At 55.7% G+C, this 14,028-nt stretch overlaps 1 protein-coding gene across 7 annotated transcripts in view; it reads left to right on the top strand.

Moving 5' to 3' along the window:
* Slc2a9 (solute carrier family 2 member 9) overlaps positions 1-14,028 on the top strand; it is a 141,259-nt gene that overhangs the window by 18,953 nt on the left and 108,278 nt on the right. For 6 of the 7 annotated variants that reach the window (XM_048784180.1, XM_048784179.1, XM_048784178.1 and 3 more), the window contains one exon: positions 4,240-4,338. In XM_048784180.1, the coding sequence (XP_048640137.1) occupies positions 4,240-4,338 (99 nt within the window). Of the gene's footprint in view, positions 1-1,569; positions 1,810-4,239; positions 4,339-14,028 lie in introns of those variants that run through there. The other variant, XM_048784175.1, reaches the window with a different exon arrangement.

The raw sequence follows: 14,028 nt of genomic DNA, 5'->3' as shown, positions 1-14,028 counted from the left end.
TCCTGCTTACACAGGACTAGCGCTCCCCTGGGCCACAGGGTGTGAACGCACTTGGGAGAGAAGTGTAGGTACACGGGACGAGGGGGAGGTGCAGGTTGTGGGGAGCCCTGGTTGCTGCCTCTGGTTCCTGGAGGGGCTCCACGTCCTCCCTCAGGCTTGACGCCCAGCTCTGGGGCCCACTGTGTTGACAGTCTGGTTCCTGGCACCGTTGGAGTTTGCACCTGCAGCGGGAACTATGGAGCTGCTCATACAACAGGCATCCAAGCCGGCAGCCTCCACCCGTGCCCTTCCCAACTCAAATACCTCCCCAGGCTCGCCCATCCTGAGTGTGCTCAGGAGTCACCTCTCCCAGAAAGACTCCTGGATCCAGCTGAGATTGGCGCGGTGCCTCCCCAGCACTGTCCCAGGGAATTCTTGGCCCTTGCAGGCATGTGGTAATCTAGTGCTTCTCACTGGGCTCCTGCTTTGGATCCACCATGCGGTGAGGAAGGCAGCCAGGTGGCTGGAAACCAAGTCAAGAAATAGCCTGCTCTCGCAGAGGCGCCCCCACTGACCAGTGCACAGAGCAGCCAGGTTGCACTGCTCCGTGCCCCAGCCTAACTGCGGAAGTCTGTTTCCCATTTGCTCAGAGCAGCCGCTGTCCTGCTGTAGGGCAGTGGGGGCTGAAAGCTTTCTCACCCACGTGCCATGATGGCCCCCAGGACGCCTGCAGTTCTCCCCATCTTATTTTTTTTCTTCTTCAATGTGTGCTTTGCATTAAACCCAGTTTGCTGGCTTCTGCCCCTTATTTGTGGCCCGAGCACTCTGAATTCACCAAGCATGCCTCTGTCCCTTCCCAGCCTCTGTGTCTGCCATCTGCTTCCAGGAGCAAAGAGTAGAGGCCGGGTGTCCTCGCCATCATGAAGGTCCTTCCCTGACATTTGGGGTGAATCAGCCATGTGGGGAATTCATCCTCGCTATGTGGTGCTGAGCACCAGGTCCCAGCCTCCTGGCTCCTTTTACTAAGTCAGCCAGGGTGGTGCAAGGAGGGGCCCGCTCAGCCTGGGGCTGAGTAAGCAGGACAGAGTCATGGCAGCTCTTTGTTCTTGGGCTGCAGGGCTGCCCACATTCATCTCCAGCATGCTGCTAGGGGTAGGGTGGGCCGTGTGTTTCTGTTTAATCCCTGGACTACCTCTGCAGGCAGCTGGAGTGAGACCGACAGCCCGTCTTGCACTGGCAATGGCAGCTCAGAGAAGTAATGTGACTCGCCTGAAGTGGAGGGGTCAGGACCTGAGCAGCACTTGAGCCAGTCATTAGGCCTCTCCCTGCCCCAGAGATTAGAAAGGTGCCCTGGGTTCATGCCAGTCTCCCCACCTCTGGAATGTTGGACTTATTAAAGAGGGAGAAATAAAATGATGACAAAGAAAAAAATCCATACCCTGGGTGAAAGTCCCCAGAGGACAGATTTCCTTTTTAGGATTTTCTCATTGCTGTAATGACTTAGAAACAAGGAAAAAAAATGTTGCCCACTTCCTGTCCAGGCATGACCCAATTGCCCCATTTCCTGTCTGGCGCTCCAGGCCTCCTTCCAGTGGACTCTGCCTCCTCATTCACGGAGATGCCCTGGCAGAGTCCGGGGTCCTGGCCGAGCAGTCAGCTGGGCCACCAGGGCCCATAGTAAGGAAACCAAACATGGATTCCAGGGAACTGAGCTCTGCTCCCCTGACACACGACAGGAGCTACCTTGGCCCTCCTGGATCAGGCAGGAAGCCACCAGAGTGTCACCGCCAGAGGAGGAAGAGCAGGGTGCCAGGTGGGAGGAGAAGAAAGGTAAACACGGAACGGCCGCTGGCCTCCGGCCACGGTGCACAAGGGCAGGCTGTGGGGAATGCAGGTGTGGGTGGCCCTGCGGGACACGTCTCCACCCTGGCCTGGCAGCTGTGTGGCAAAAGGGCCTTGGGCTGGCTCTGAGTTAGGGAGGCCTGGGCTTGGACCAGCCACTCTGACCCATGTGACCATGCGTGGTGTTTTGCTCTGAGCCTCTGCATCCTGGGTGGGCTCCTGGCTGCCTGGCTGTACCCAGAGAACATCCTCGTGAGGCCCTGCCCTGTGTGTGCTCTGCTGCCCCTTCTCCCTCCCCAGGCATGGCCAGGCAGCAGCATGAGCTGTCAGGTGCCAGGAGGGGGAGGCAGCAGGCTGGGCTGGCCACCCAGGGGCAGGGGGCTCCAGAGAAGCAGCTGAGGCAGGAAGGCCATGTGCCCTCCTCCACCTTCTGCCAGGGGCCCTCACACCAGGAGCTCCCATTCTGATGGGTGCCGACGAGAGGGAGGAGACCATGTCCTCTAAGGTGACCAGGACTGGGATCGAGGGAGTGTGGGGCCCAGATAATAGCCCAGCACAGCTGGTGCTGACGGCTCAGGGGAACTGGCCGGTAGGACGAGACACAGAGAATGATCTTAGAGGGAAGAGATGATGGAGACCGAGAGCTTTTTCTGAAGGGACTCTGTCCCATCAATGGATCTCATTCAGCTCAAGCTGCTCCAACTGCAGAAAACCATGCCAGCCCCATTTCACTGGGCAACACCATCCCCCTGGCCACAAGCCCTTCCTCAGCCCTCCACCTGGTCCCTAGCACCTGCTGAGCACCTCTTCTGCAGCAGGCTCAGAGCCCAGAAGCAAAGAGCAGGGAGCACAGCAGCTGCCCTCCAACAGGAAGACCCCTGCCACCGTCTAGCCCTGGCCACTGACACTCATGGGCACCCAGCAAGTGCCAGTCTCTCTTCTGACCTGCTTAACACCTTCCCTAAGAAGGGGGTTCCAAAATCATTGCCATCTTCAAGATGAGGAAACTGAGCAGCCCTGCAACAAGCCAAAGATTACAGTCATAAGTGGCAGTTGAATGACAGATCTGTAGTAAAACAAGGAGGAGGAGCTTCCAGGAGATGGCAGGAGAGGAGAGGCTGGCTGTGGGTCGCAGGTCTGAAGCTTCTAGGAGGGGCACTTCAGGTGGACCAAGTAGAGAGAACTCTGCCTGTCTGTTTGGGAAGCAGCTGGACCAGAGGGAGTGGAGAGAGAGGAACAAAAGGAGAAAACACTGTTCTGAACACTGGTGACATCTGGCAACCACTGACCCTCAGTGACCTGGGCAGCAGTGTGGCATGTTAGTAAGAGTCCTCTTACAGGCGGGCAAGCTGGACTCTGAAAAGTCACACGGCTTGCTCAGGCTTCCACTACTGCGTGGTGGAGCGTGGGCTGCTGGAGCCCCTCTAGGGAGGTTAACGAGGTGGTGGAGAAGGGAATTGGGATCAGGGACCTGTGTCCCTGTTCACCTGTCCTGCTCACTGTTGCGAATGCTCCCAGAGCTTCATCAGGGCCTGGCACCTAGAAAACACACAGACATGCACACTCAATGGTAAATGATGGCCAAGAAATTGTCTCCCAGAGTGCCTGGTCCCTGTCCATCTGGCCCATGTTTCACAGGGCAGCCTGGGATGGTCAGTCTTTGTCAAGGGGCCGGATGTTTCTGTCCTGGCTGTGGCCATCCTTGGATGGAGCAGCAGGAAAGGCCCCTGTGGGGGCAGATGCTTTATTCTCAGCACCAAGTTCTATCTCTCTGTCTTCAGGTCCTTATTCCAAGGTGCTTGGACCAGGCTGTCGATCCATGCCTCAGCGTGAGCGTGTGTGCATGGGCATGCCTGTGTTCCAGACACACAGGCAGGTGGAGTTGGGGGATTGGGGAGGAGCTGCAGGTGTGACCACCGGGTTCCTGGCCCCGCCCCAGGCAGCACCACAGACAACTCTGTGCCCTTTCCTCACTTCTGCAATAGGGTGCACCGGCACTGGTGGAGGGATTCCAGATGACGCCCAGAAAGCTGTCAGAACAGTGCCTGGCAGGGGGATCAGTGAGCACCGGGCGCTGCCCAGCAGCTTAGTCTAGCTTTGCTCTCCGCTCCTGTCTGGGTCAGACCCTAGCTACCTATAGCTAAAATGATGCGTGTGGCTGCTTCCAGATGGTTTGCTAAGGGCAGCAGGCGGGCTTCTGTGCTCCCCGGCAGACTGGCTGGGAAGACAGTGGTGTGCTGTGGACCTGGAGGGAACCCTGTCTGCTGACCCCCACCCCCACCTTTCCATCTTCTCCCTCCAGCTCCTTTTTGGCCCCAGACAAGGAATTCTATCTGGGAGGCCTCCCCCAGCTAAGGGGGACCGTCCAGGCTCTGCACCCAAGGGCCCGCGCTGATGTGCTCTCCTCTCCCTTCACAGGACTGGTCCTGCTCCCTCGTCGCCGTCTCTCTGGTGGGCGCCTTGGGCTCCTCCTTCCTCTATGGGTACAACCTGTCCGTGGTGAACGCCCCGACCCCGGTGAGTATCCGTGAGAAGTCCGCCCGGCAGAGGGCACTGGGGCCACGGGGATGCTTCGCGCAGCCCTGCTTCGGGCGTTCCTATCTGCAACCCTCTATGGGCTGGTTGATCCAGACCTTGTGCAGAACATTAAGGGGCAGGGGACACAGAGTGGGACCCGCGCCCGCCCTCTGGGGGCAGATAGGAGACATAGGAGCCAACAATGATGATGGTGTCTGTGTGTGTTGGGGTTCGGATCCTTGTGGCTGAAGTGTGGGTATCCTGGGGGAGTGCTGGGGGGACCCTCCCCACCCCAACCACCCCACCCCCACCCGCACCCCCACCGCCATGCAGGACGGATTCCTGAGGACTCTAATGCTGGGGAAGGAGCAGGAGAGACCTTAAGCCATGGAACTTGCACGTTGTCTCGACTTGCTCTCTGTTATCTTCAGATCATCACTCCTGTACCCAAGACCCCTCTGTGGCTTTTGCTTTAGCCTGAAATCAGAGCTAGGTGCCGATGCCCCAGGCCTCCTTCACAGGTGCTGGGTGCAGTGGGTTTGTTCCCTTACCTGAGCTGTTAGGGTGCTGCTCGGCTTCTGGGCGCGATGGATGTGTAAGGGAGGATCCCCATGCAGGTGGTGGCTGAGCCCAGCCTTGGAGGTGGGGGACGGCAGCCAGGCCTGAGGTCTGGGAACAGCTAGGAGACACAGGTAGCTGCAGGTGGCTGCAGCCCTGGTGTGTTTGGGGGGTGCACAGGGCTAGACAGGTTCATGCTTTTTCTTATTTGGGGGCCAGCACCCCTGCATGCCAAATACAGGGGGGCCAGGGCCTGTGGGTTCCCAAAGGAACCCTGGGATTTTGTGGAGGCTCTATTTGTCCTGGAGCAGACCTGGGTTCTGTTTAAAAGTTCTGTTAACTGTCTGAAGTTTTGGAGATCTGTGAAGTTTGATCTGGAAAATTGGCTGTGTGCTGAAAAGTGCTTGAAAATAGGGGCCTGGTGGCATCTCCAGGTACTTGGAGCAAACCGCATTTAGCTTTGTCATTGTAGTATCATCCTGAGAAGGGGCTCTGACTGGTCCTGACTTGTCTCTGAAAGAGGACCGGGAATTTGGACTCTGCTTCATCCATTCAGGGTGTGGGAGCCTTTGCACGCACAGTTTGTTGAGAAGACATGGGAAATTTGAACTTGGAATAGCACAATGTGTGTTTCGACAGTGATGGTGGGGACAGGAGGGAGGACCAATTCTCATTGATTCTTGCAAATATTTATTGAGCACCTATCACATGCCCAATGCTGGGAATTGGGGCAGGCAACCTGGAGGAGGCAGCATTTGAGCTGAGCCCTGAAGGACAGGGAGGGGTGGGGAGCTAAAGCACACTGTCTGGTGTGTCATTTTGGTGGCATGTTGGGGACAGTAGAGGTGTGATGTGCAAGTGGAAAGACGGGATGGAAGAAGAGGTGGGAAAGCAGGGTGGATCAGGGGAAGACCTCAGCTCTCAGCGGAGAAGCAGGATTATGGTCTATGGGTGCCGAGGAGCCATGGCACATTCAGCAGGTGGGACAGAGGAGCAAGCGGGTAGGAGATAAAATTCAGACCATCCATGTTACCTCCATTTCACCACAAGGAAAGAGAGACACAGAGTTTAATCAAATTGCTCAAGATCATGCAGCTAGGAGAAGGAGGTGCTGGAATTCAAACCCAGCTCTGCCTGAATCCAACCTGTGCCCCTTCCACCCCCATGATGGACCACAGGGCCAGGACCCCACAGCCCAGCATTCTGGAGCCTTGGCAAGGTCAACTAAGGCAAGGAATCAGCCAGGGGAGGTGGGAGGGGCCACAGTGCACCGAGTAGGCTGTTCCCTGCCATGCCCACCACCCCGGTGCCTGTGCTGGGTTCTCTCCACAGCAACTCCAGGGTCAAGGGCGAGTTCCGATGATGCTCAGTGGCATTACAACAGGGACCTAGATTGTCAGAATCCCACCTGATCCTCCTGCAAGGAGCCCTCATTGCAAGGAGCCGTTCCTGTAACGCGCACGATCCAACAGAAAAATGAAAGGCAGCTTTATTGTTAGCTGACCAGCTCCCCAAGTCTTGCCTTCCCATGGAGGCGTGGGGCATTGTAGCCCCTTTTTCCGTCGGAAGGCCCCAACGTCACATGTTTCTAAATGTTTCATGGGGCAGGCTCCATGGGGCAGGCAGCCTTCACTGGGCATCTGCCTTGTTCTGTCATGTGGTCAGGTGCTTGTTAGGGAGGTGAACAGGACACACGTCCACATCCCCCGGGGGCCCCAGCAGCAGCAGCAGGGACAGACACTCCAGAGTTTATCCCACAGAGAGAGGCGGGCTGCGGGGGCCTGTGGAAGGACTTCATCCTTCCTGGGGAGTCAGCGGGCCTTGCTGGGGCTTTCTGGGCATGATGAAGACCAGGGAGTGGCTGTGTGCGTCCCGGGGGGTGAGGGAGGAGGCAGGGCCGGTGCCAGCTGGAGAAGGGTTGCAAGGGCCAGGCCTGGGGCAGGATCCAGGATGCCCGGGCTGTGAGCACAGAGGCAGAGGAGGCAGGCTGAGGGCCAGACTCACCCCAGTGCCCTCCCAGGGCAGAACCACCCGCAGCGGGAGCCGGCAGGTCTGCACAGGAATACGGGCTCCACCCCTGAGCTGCCTGTGCAGAGTGGTGGTGTGCACCCTAGTGAACTAGTTGTGAGAAGGAAAGCAGACGTGATGCTGGAGCAGCTCAGCCTGGTGTCCAGCGGGCACTCTGATCCTCTTTCCCTGCGGTAGGCAGAGGGCTGGGGAGCAAGGCTGCCCTAGAGGCAGGGGGTCAGAAATGGAACAGGGACTCTGAGAAATGGAGCCCTTTGCAGGCCAGAGGACCGAGCCTGGCAGGGCGTGGGGCATTGGGCTCTCAGGAGAGCAAAGGAAGGCCTGGGAAAGAGAGGCGTGGATACTAGGGCTATGGTTGCCACCAGGGGCCGCTGTTAGAACCAAGATGCCACATGGACACAACCCTGGCATTAGCAGAGGCACAGGCTCCTCAGGCCCCTGCTGGGCCAGCCTCTGCTAGGGATAGCTGTGGTGCAGGGCATGGGCGGGGGGCTCCAGCTAGACTTCCCAGTCAGGCAGTGTCTCACTATCTGTGCCATTATACCCACATACACACCCTCCTTCCCAGTTACAGTTCTGGGGAGCCACAGCTAATCCCCCTAGCTCCGAGGCTGGCCCATTTCCTCCTCAGTACAGTCACCCTACACGAACTGCATCCTGCCCACCTGGCTTTCAAAGAATCCCCAGAATCTGACTGTATGGGACCCCTTTGGAGAGAATACCGGGTGTCTTGTGCATCCACAAGCATCTGGACCAATTTGGTCCCTCTGGATGTGAACTGAGTGTGCACGAGCCCTGTGTGTGGCCTGTCCTCAGAGGACCCCGTGGGTGTTCAGTTCTCTTCCCTCTGATGGTGCAAGAACAGGACATAAACCTTCAGGAAATTTTCGTTGTTTTGGGCTGTTGAAAGCTGAGCTTCTGTGCAGGGGGAGGAGTTGATGGCTTTGATTGAACCCAGCTGCTCCCCTCCTGCAGGCCCATCTGTAGCCTGGCACACCCTGGGGTCTTCTAACCTTCCAGTCTCCACCCCGACTCCTGCAGTGCATTCTGCACTGAAGCCAGAGAGGCACGTTGGACAAGTTGAGGTGGATCATATTGAGCCTCTGCTCAGAATCCGCGGCTGCCCATCACACCCAGAAAACAATCCACACTGCTGTGGCTCGCAGGGCTGGGGTTGCTCCTAGTCACCTCTTGGTTCTCACCTTCTCACCACCCAGTACTCCTCCCACTCCCTTTGCTCCATGCACATGGCCCTCTGCTGTTACTGGTTGCCGCCCTCCAGACCATTAATATTTTAAGTTTTGCAAAATCATATGGTCTTTTTGCAACTATTCAACTGTACCTGTGCACTGAAAAAGCAGACCTAGACAACCTGTAAACTTGGGGGCGGGGGAGGCTGTGTGCCAATAAAGCCATGCACAAAGGCAGGTGGTAGTGGGGAAGTGTTGTCTGATCCCTGCGCTTGGGGTTCTAGGAAAGGCGGGGCACCTGTAGAATCTTGCCATCTCTAGACCTCTGGGCAGAAGGCAGGCTGGCTGGCTGCACTGTTCTTCCGAGGCCTATGCTCTGTGGCATCTAACATGGGGGATAGATCTTCCTGCAGCCATTGTGTGCATTAATTGCCGATCATCCGGGTTTTTGTTTTTTCAGTTTCCAGTGTCTAATTCTAATTGGCATAGCAAGCTACTTAGCTAGCCATCATCTCTATCATCTACCTGTCAATCTATCCTCCATCCATCCACCTATCTACATATGTATCTAAAGCATTCTGAGGGCCTTGTAAGAGACTGGTCAAGAGCTGGGAGAAACAGCTCACTGGTAGAGCATTTACCTAGCAACCACAAGACCCTGGCTTCAGTCCAAGGCCAATTTGCACACAAGTCAGATGCGTAGGATGCCTGCCTGGATTTTCAAGCAGCCGAGCAAGCGGACTGAGGATGCTAGTCTGGAACCTGGCGCGTGGTCTCAGATTTATGTCATTTAAGCTTTGACCTTTAGTAGGAGAATGTGGCTCTTCCAGAACCTGCTTCATTAGTACTGCCAGAAGATCTGGGACGGCAGAGTTGTAGTGGGAGGTGTCTGGATGGTACTGTGGGCCTGGTGTCTGCACGCCCCCTGTGAGCCAGCCAGTGAGAGCCAGGTAGACAGGAAGGCTGTGGCGGGGTTTCTGAGCCCCGGGGGCTGCTCTCTGGAGGCCCAGGCAGCGCTGGGCGGGGAGATCAAGTCTGGGCAAGGGATGGATCATAGCGCCTCTTGTGCATGAGTGTCATCCAGAGAGCCTACAGGAAGGCTCTGGAAGCAACATCCTAAAGAAATGCAAGCTCCAAGCCAGGGTGGACAACATGGAGCCCAGGTTCCAGGACAAAGGGGCCCGGCAAAGTCCCAGCAGGATGGGGCTCAAGAGTGGGCCTCGCGTGAGAGCCTCTGGCGGGGAGTGGGGGCCTGCTGATGCCGAGCTTCCTGTGCTGTGGGAGGAGGCCACAGGGCAATGAGCCTGGGAACAGCCGCCCAGGCAGGATGGGCACTGGGGTGGACGTGAGGAGGGCCACAGGGAGGACAGAGGGTGAGTGGGAGGGGCCTGGAAAGCAGGCCTGGGATGTGCAGCCCAGGACAGAGGGAGGTGGGAAGGGCGAGCACGCCTTCAAGGAGAGAGGGCAGACTCCTGGGGCCTGTTTGCCCAGGAGGCTGGGGGAGGGCTTGGAGGCTCAACACACACACAGCAGACAGGACCCCCGGGGCCTTCCAGACCAGGTGTCTTACAAAAAGCAGGTGCCCCAGAGGTTCACAGTGACTTCTGACACCAGCCACTCAGACGCAGACTTCCCAGTCACCTGCCTAGACTTCCCAGTCACCAACTGTCCTCACTTCAGATGCCAGACCCAAGCTTGGGGGTTCCCAGACCACCCACGTCTGAACATCCGTGTCCGCCACCCTTGGGTTTGTTAACATGCTAGAATAATTCACCGATCTCAGGAAAGTGCTCTACTTGAAATTATGGTTTCATTATAGCAAAAAGGATGGAAATCAAAATGAGTCCAAAGAAGAGATACATCCAGTGGGGTTAGGAAGGTGTGAAGCTTCTAGTGTTCTCTCCCAGAGAGTCAGGCACCCCCACAGCAGTGGAACTCCATGCCCAGAGTGCCACCTGCTAGGGACGCCACCCAAGCCATTGGGGCTTCCTTTTATAGGGCTGATGGATCTGATCATTGGCTGACTCAGTCTCCAGTCTCTGTCCTCCCCAATAGCATGAGGCTCAAAGCCCCAACCCTCCATCACAGGCTTACTCTTTTTAGAATTAGCCAGTCCCTACCCTGAGTTCTCTTTTTGCATACACTAGTCTGATACTTTGGATACTAAAGACACTGCCATGATTCAAGAAGTCCCAGGGGTGTGTGTAATCCTAGCTACTTAGGAAGCTAAGGTAGGAGGACTGCAGTTGGAGACCAGCCTCAGAAATTTACAAGATGCTGTTTCAAAATTTAAAAATTCATAAAAGGGCTGGGGATGTACTACAGTGGTAGAGTGCCCCTGGGGTCATTCCCCAGCAACACACATGCGCACACACGTGCACACAAGAAAAGAGAGAAATCCTAAGGACTTAGAGGCTACTTCCTGTTATGGTCTGGATGTGAGGTGTCCCCCAAAAGCTCACGTGTGAGACAATGCAAGAAGGTTGGAGGAGAATTGATTGGACTATAATCATCAGCCTTAAACTAATCAATCTATCCCTGATGGGATTAACTGAGTGGTGACTGAAGGCAGGTGGGTGTGGCTGGCGGAGGTGGTTATTGGGGGCGTGGCTATGGGGTAGGTATTTTGTATCTGGAGAGTGGAGTCTCTCTGCTCTCTGATCACCGTGTGAGCTGTTTCCCTCTGCCACACTCTCCCACCAGGATGTTCTGCCTCTCCTCGATCCCCAAGGAACAGAAGTGCCCTTCTATGGACTGAGACCTCTGAAAACCTGAGCCCCCAAGTAATTTTCTCCTCTCCTACAGTTGTGGTGGTGGGTGTTTTAGTCACAACAGAGAAAAAGCTGAGTAAAACACCTCCCAAGGTCCAGGGACCAAGCCCAGTCAAGTTCTTTCCTAAACAACTATACAACTCTTTATTGTTTTACAATGTACATCATACATATGTGTATGTTAAACATAAAAACACTTAAAATGTTTGTTAAATGCCTCGGTGAATGAGAGAAGGAGGGCCTGAGTAAAAGGAATAAATGAGAGTATAGTTTGGGGGGTCTAATGTGTTGCCCCTTTTGTACCCACTTAAATTAGGATTTATTTGGAGAAAAATATTAGAACCACAAAAATAATAGTGAATGGTTTGGCTTTATAGTGAGTCCCTCACCTTTCCAGTGGTTTCTGAGTTGGAAATGTCATGTCTTGAGAGAAGCCTCAGAATCTTGGCTTCCTGGTGTCAGCAAAATAGGCCCAGGGCTTCCGTGGTGCAATCAGCTGGGCTCCCCATCAGTTTCCCAGAAGAAATGGTCTGTTCTATCACCTTCCTCTCCCCTGCTGCTTCCCTGAGGACAGATAAGCAAATGATAGTGAAGAGTAAAACCAACAGCTCTCTCTACTCAAGCAGAGCTGCCTGATTAGCTGCAGATGTGGGAAGCTGGGCCAAGAAAAGATTCAAATGAACCAACAGACAGCGAAGCCAAGTGAGCCCTGGGGTTTCTGGCTAGCTCTGTTGGCAAGGCCCACAGCTCTCAGATCGCGAGCCCGCAGCAGGTACCTGTGTGGCCTGAGGCCTATTCTCAAGGCTAGTGGGAGGGAACGGTGATCTCAAGGTGGTGGTGACCTCAGGGCTCTGGTCAGTGGAGGCGGGGTGGGTGGACTCACTTGGTGGGAGAGGCCAGACACAGCCGGCCCTCACGACAATGAGCGGGTCCTACCTGCAATGCAGAGACTCTTTCCTTCATTGCCTCTTTCTTTCTTCCTCTTGGTTTTGCATGGCCTGGTCTCAGTGTCATCAAAGCGACAGGCTTCTATCAGGAAAAGAAAACAACTCCAACTCTGACACTTATTATAAGAACTATTGGCATGAATCACGTCCTGTGAGTCAGGGGCTGTCTCTCATTTGTCTACCAACATCGTGATCACAACCCCATTTTACAAATAGTGGGGAGTCTGAGTAGTTTGCCCTAAGCTGTGAGGCTGGGGGCAGATTTGGGTCTGAGCATAGTGCAAACTGCGGCTCCTCCCAGGGCCCCCAGGGCCTTGAAATCCTTCCTTGAAATCCTAACTTTTGGAAGGTCCTGCACATATGCTGTTTTAAATACTTTCTGGGCATCTCTCCACATTGTTGGAATTCCTGCATCACCACAGTGTCTAATAGCCTAGTGCTGTGTCACACTGGTGGCCTCTCTGCCTAACGCAGGCCTCCTAGGTCGCTTCTCATTTTTCTCTAATAGAAGAGGCTGCTGCATTGTTTCAATTGGGAGCTGTGGTTCGTGGCTCGGTTGGTTTTCATCAGAGCAGATGGAGCCCCTGGCTGAGGGGAGGCCGGGCCTTCTCAGGCTTGCCGCTGGTGTCGGGGTGTTCCAGGGGCTGCCTGCCCGCCAGCCTGCTCCATCCCCCGGAGGCCGCAGCTTATTAGGGCCAGGCAGCCTGCATTTTGCTTCAGAATTTTCTCATTTCATTGTTTCTCTGGGGAAAAAAATGCCACTTTTTCTGGCCTAACAAGGGAAGGCCCTCAGGCCTATCAAGGCTTGGTGGGGTAAGGCAGTGGTCACTGCAGTCGGAGCTGGAGACAGCTGACCCAGCAAGGTGGGAGGTGGGGAAAACCTGGAGGTGTACACCTGTGATCCCAGTGACTTGGGACCTTCGGTGGGAAGATAGTGACCTTGAGGCCAGCCAGAGCAACTTAGAAAGACTCTAGTCTTAAATCAAAAAATGAAAAAGGGCTGAGAATGTAGCTCAGTGGTAAAGCACCCCCGGGCTCGACCCCCAGTGCTGAAGCAAGCTCACAAACACACCTGGAGGGAGGTGCTAGAGAGGGACTGCGCACAGATGCAACCAGGGCCGCCTGCTGACCAGGGGAGCCAGACCTAGGAGCACCCACTAGGGCCGGCACCCTGCTGGGGACTTCACCCACCCCATCCTTCTAGCGGCTCCATCTTGAAGCTTGGGGTCTTATTCTTGTTTACAAATGAGTTATTCCAGAATCTGCTCAAAACCACCACCTGAACTTGTAATGGATCTGATGCCTTTTGAAAGCCACCGTGGACTCCAGGTGGCCTGTCCAGCCAGGAGCAGCCTGTCTGGTGATGAAAACACCTGGCTTCTCTTCCTGTGGACCAGAGGACACGCAGAAGGAGTGGGGCAGGGGGACACCACCTGCATGCTAATGATGGGTCAGGGCAATATAGTGACCCTCATGGCCAGGATTCATCCCAGTGAGGGACACAAAGCAAAACCAGCAGAGGGGAAGACACGGGGGCCGGCTCAGGCCTGCAGGAGCCCTCTCTAGTAGGGGAGCACTGCGTCCCCAGCAGGGAGTCACTGCAGCTCCTGCAGCATCGGCTACCAGGAGGCTCCAGAGTTTGCATCAGGGGCTGGTCACATGGACCCCCTCTGCTCAGCAGGTAAGAACTCCCCAGCTCCCAGAGGGAAGCAGGTACAGACTTCAGGGAACAGCACTGGCCACACTGCCTGCAGACTAGGCACCGCGAGCCACGTGTGACAACCCTCCTGTGTCCTAGTCCCCGACCCTAGCCCAGGGCCAGCCTTGCCAGCCGGCCTTTCTGCGGAGAGCAGTCTCAGGACAGCTGTGAGAACTGCTGTCTGCATGGAAGACTTGGTGTGGGGAGCCAGATGACATTAGGTGGCACTGCCAGGATTGTGTGGTTTGGTGGCAAGAACTTTTGTAAGGACTTTGGCATCGTTCTCCTCAGGGAGCAGTGGGGTCACCAGTGCAGATCGTCTTTACAAACCCCGTGGGCTCCAGGGTGTGACGTGCTCTGCTCTGCAGCACGGGGGTGCCCAGGCCACCCACCATCTGTGCTATTTATGTGTGTTTTTATGGCACCCCTGGAAGGTGTGACATCTCTTTGTGAATCAGTCAGGAATTTCAATACCGTGAGATAGGCGGCCCGGCGAT

The sequence above is a fragment of the Marmota marmota genome, unplaced genomic scaffold, assembly GCF_001458135.2.
Source record: "Marmota marmota marmota unplaced genomic scaffold, marMar, whole genome shotgun sequence".
NCBI classification, from domain to species: Eukaryota; Metazoa; Chordata; class Mammalia; order Rodentia; family Sciuridae; genus Marmota; species Marmota marmota.
The sequence above is the reverse complement of the archived record's forward strand: the minus strand, read 5'-3'. Positions and strand labels throughout refer to the sequence as shown.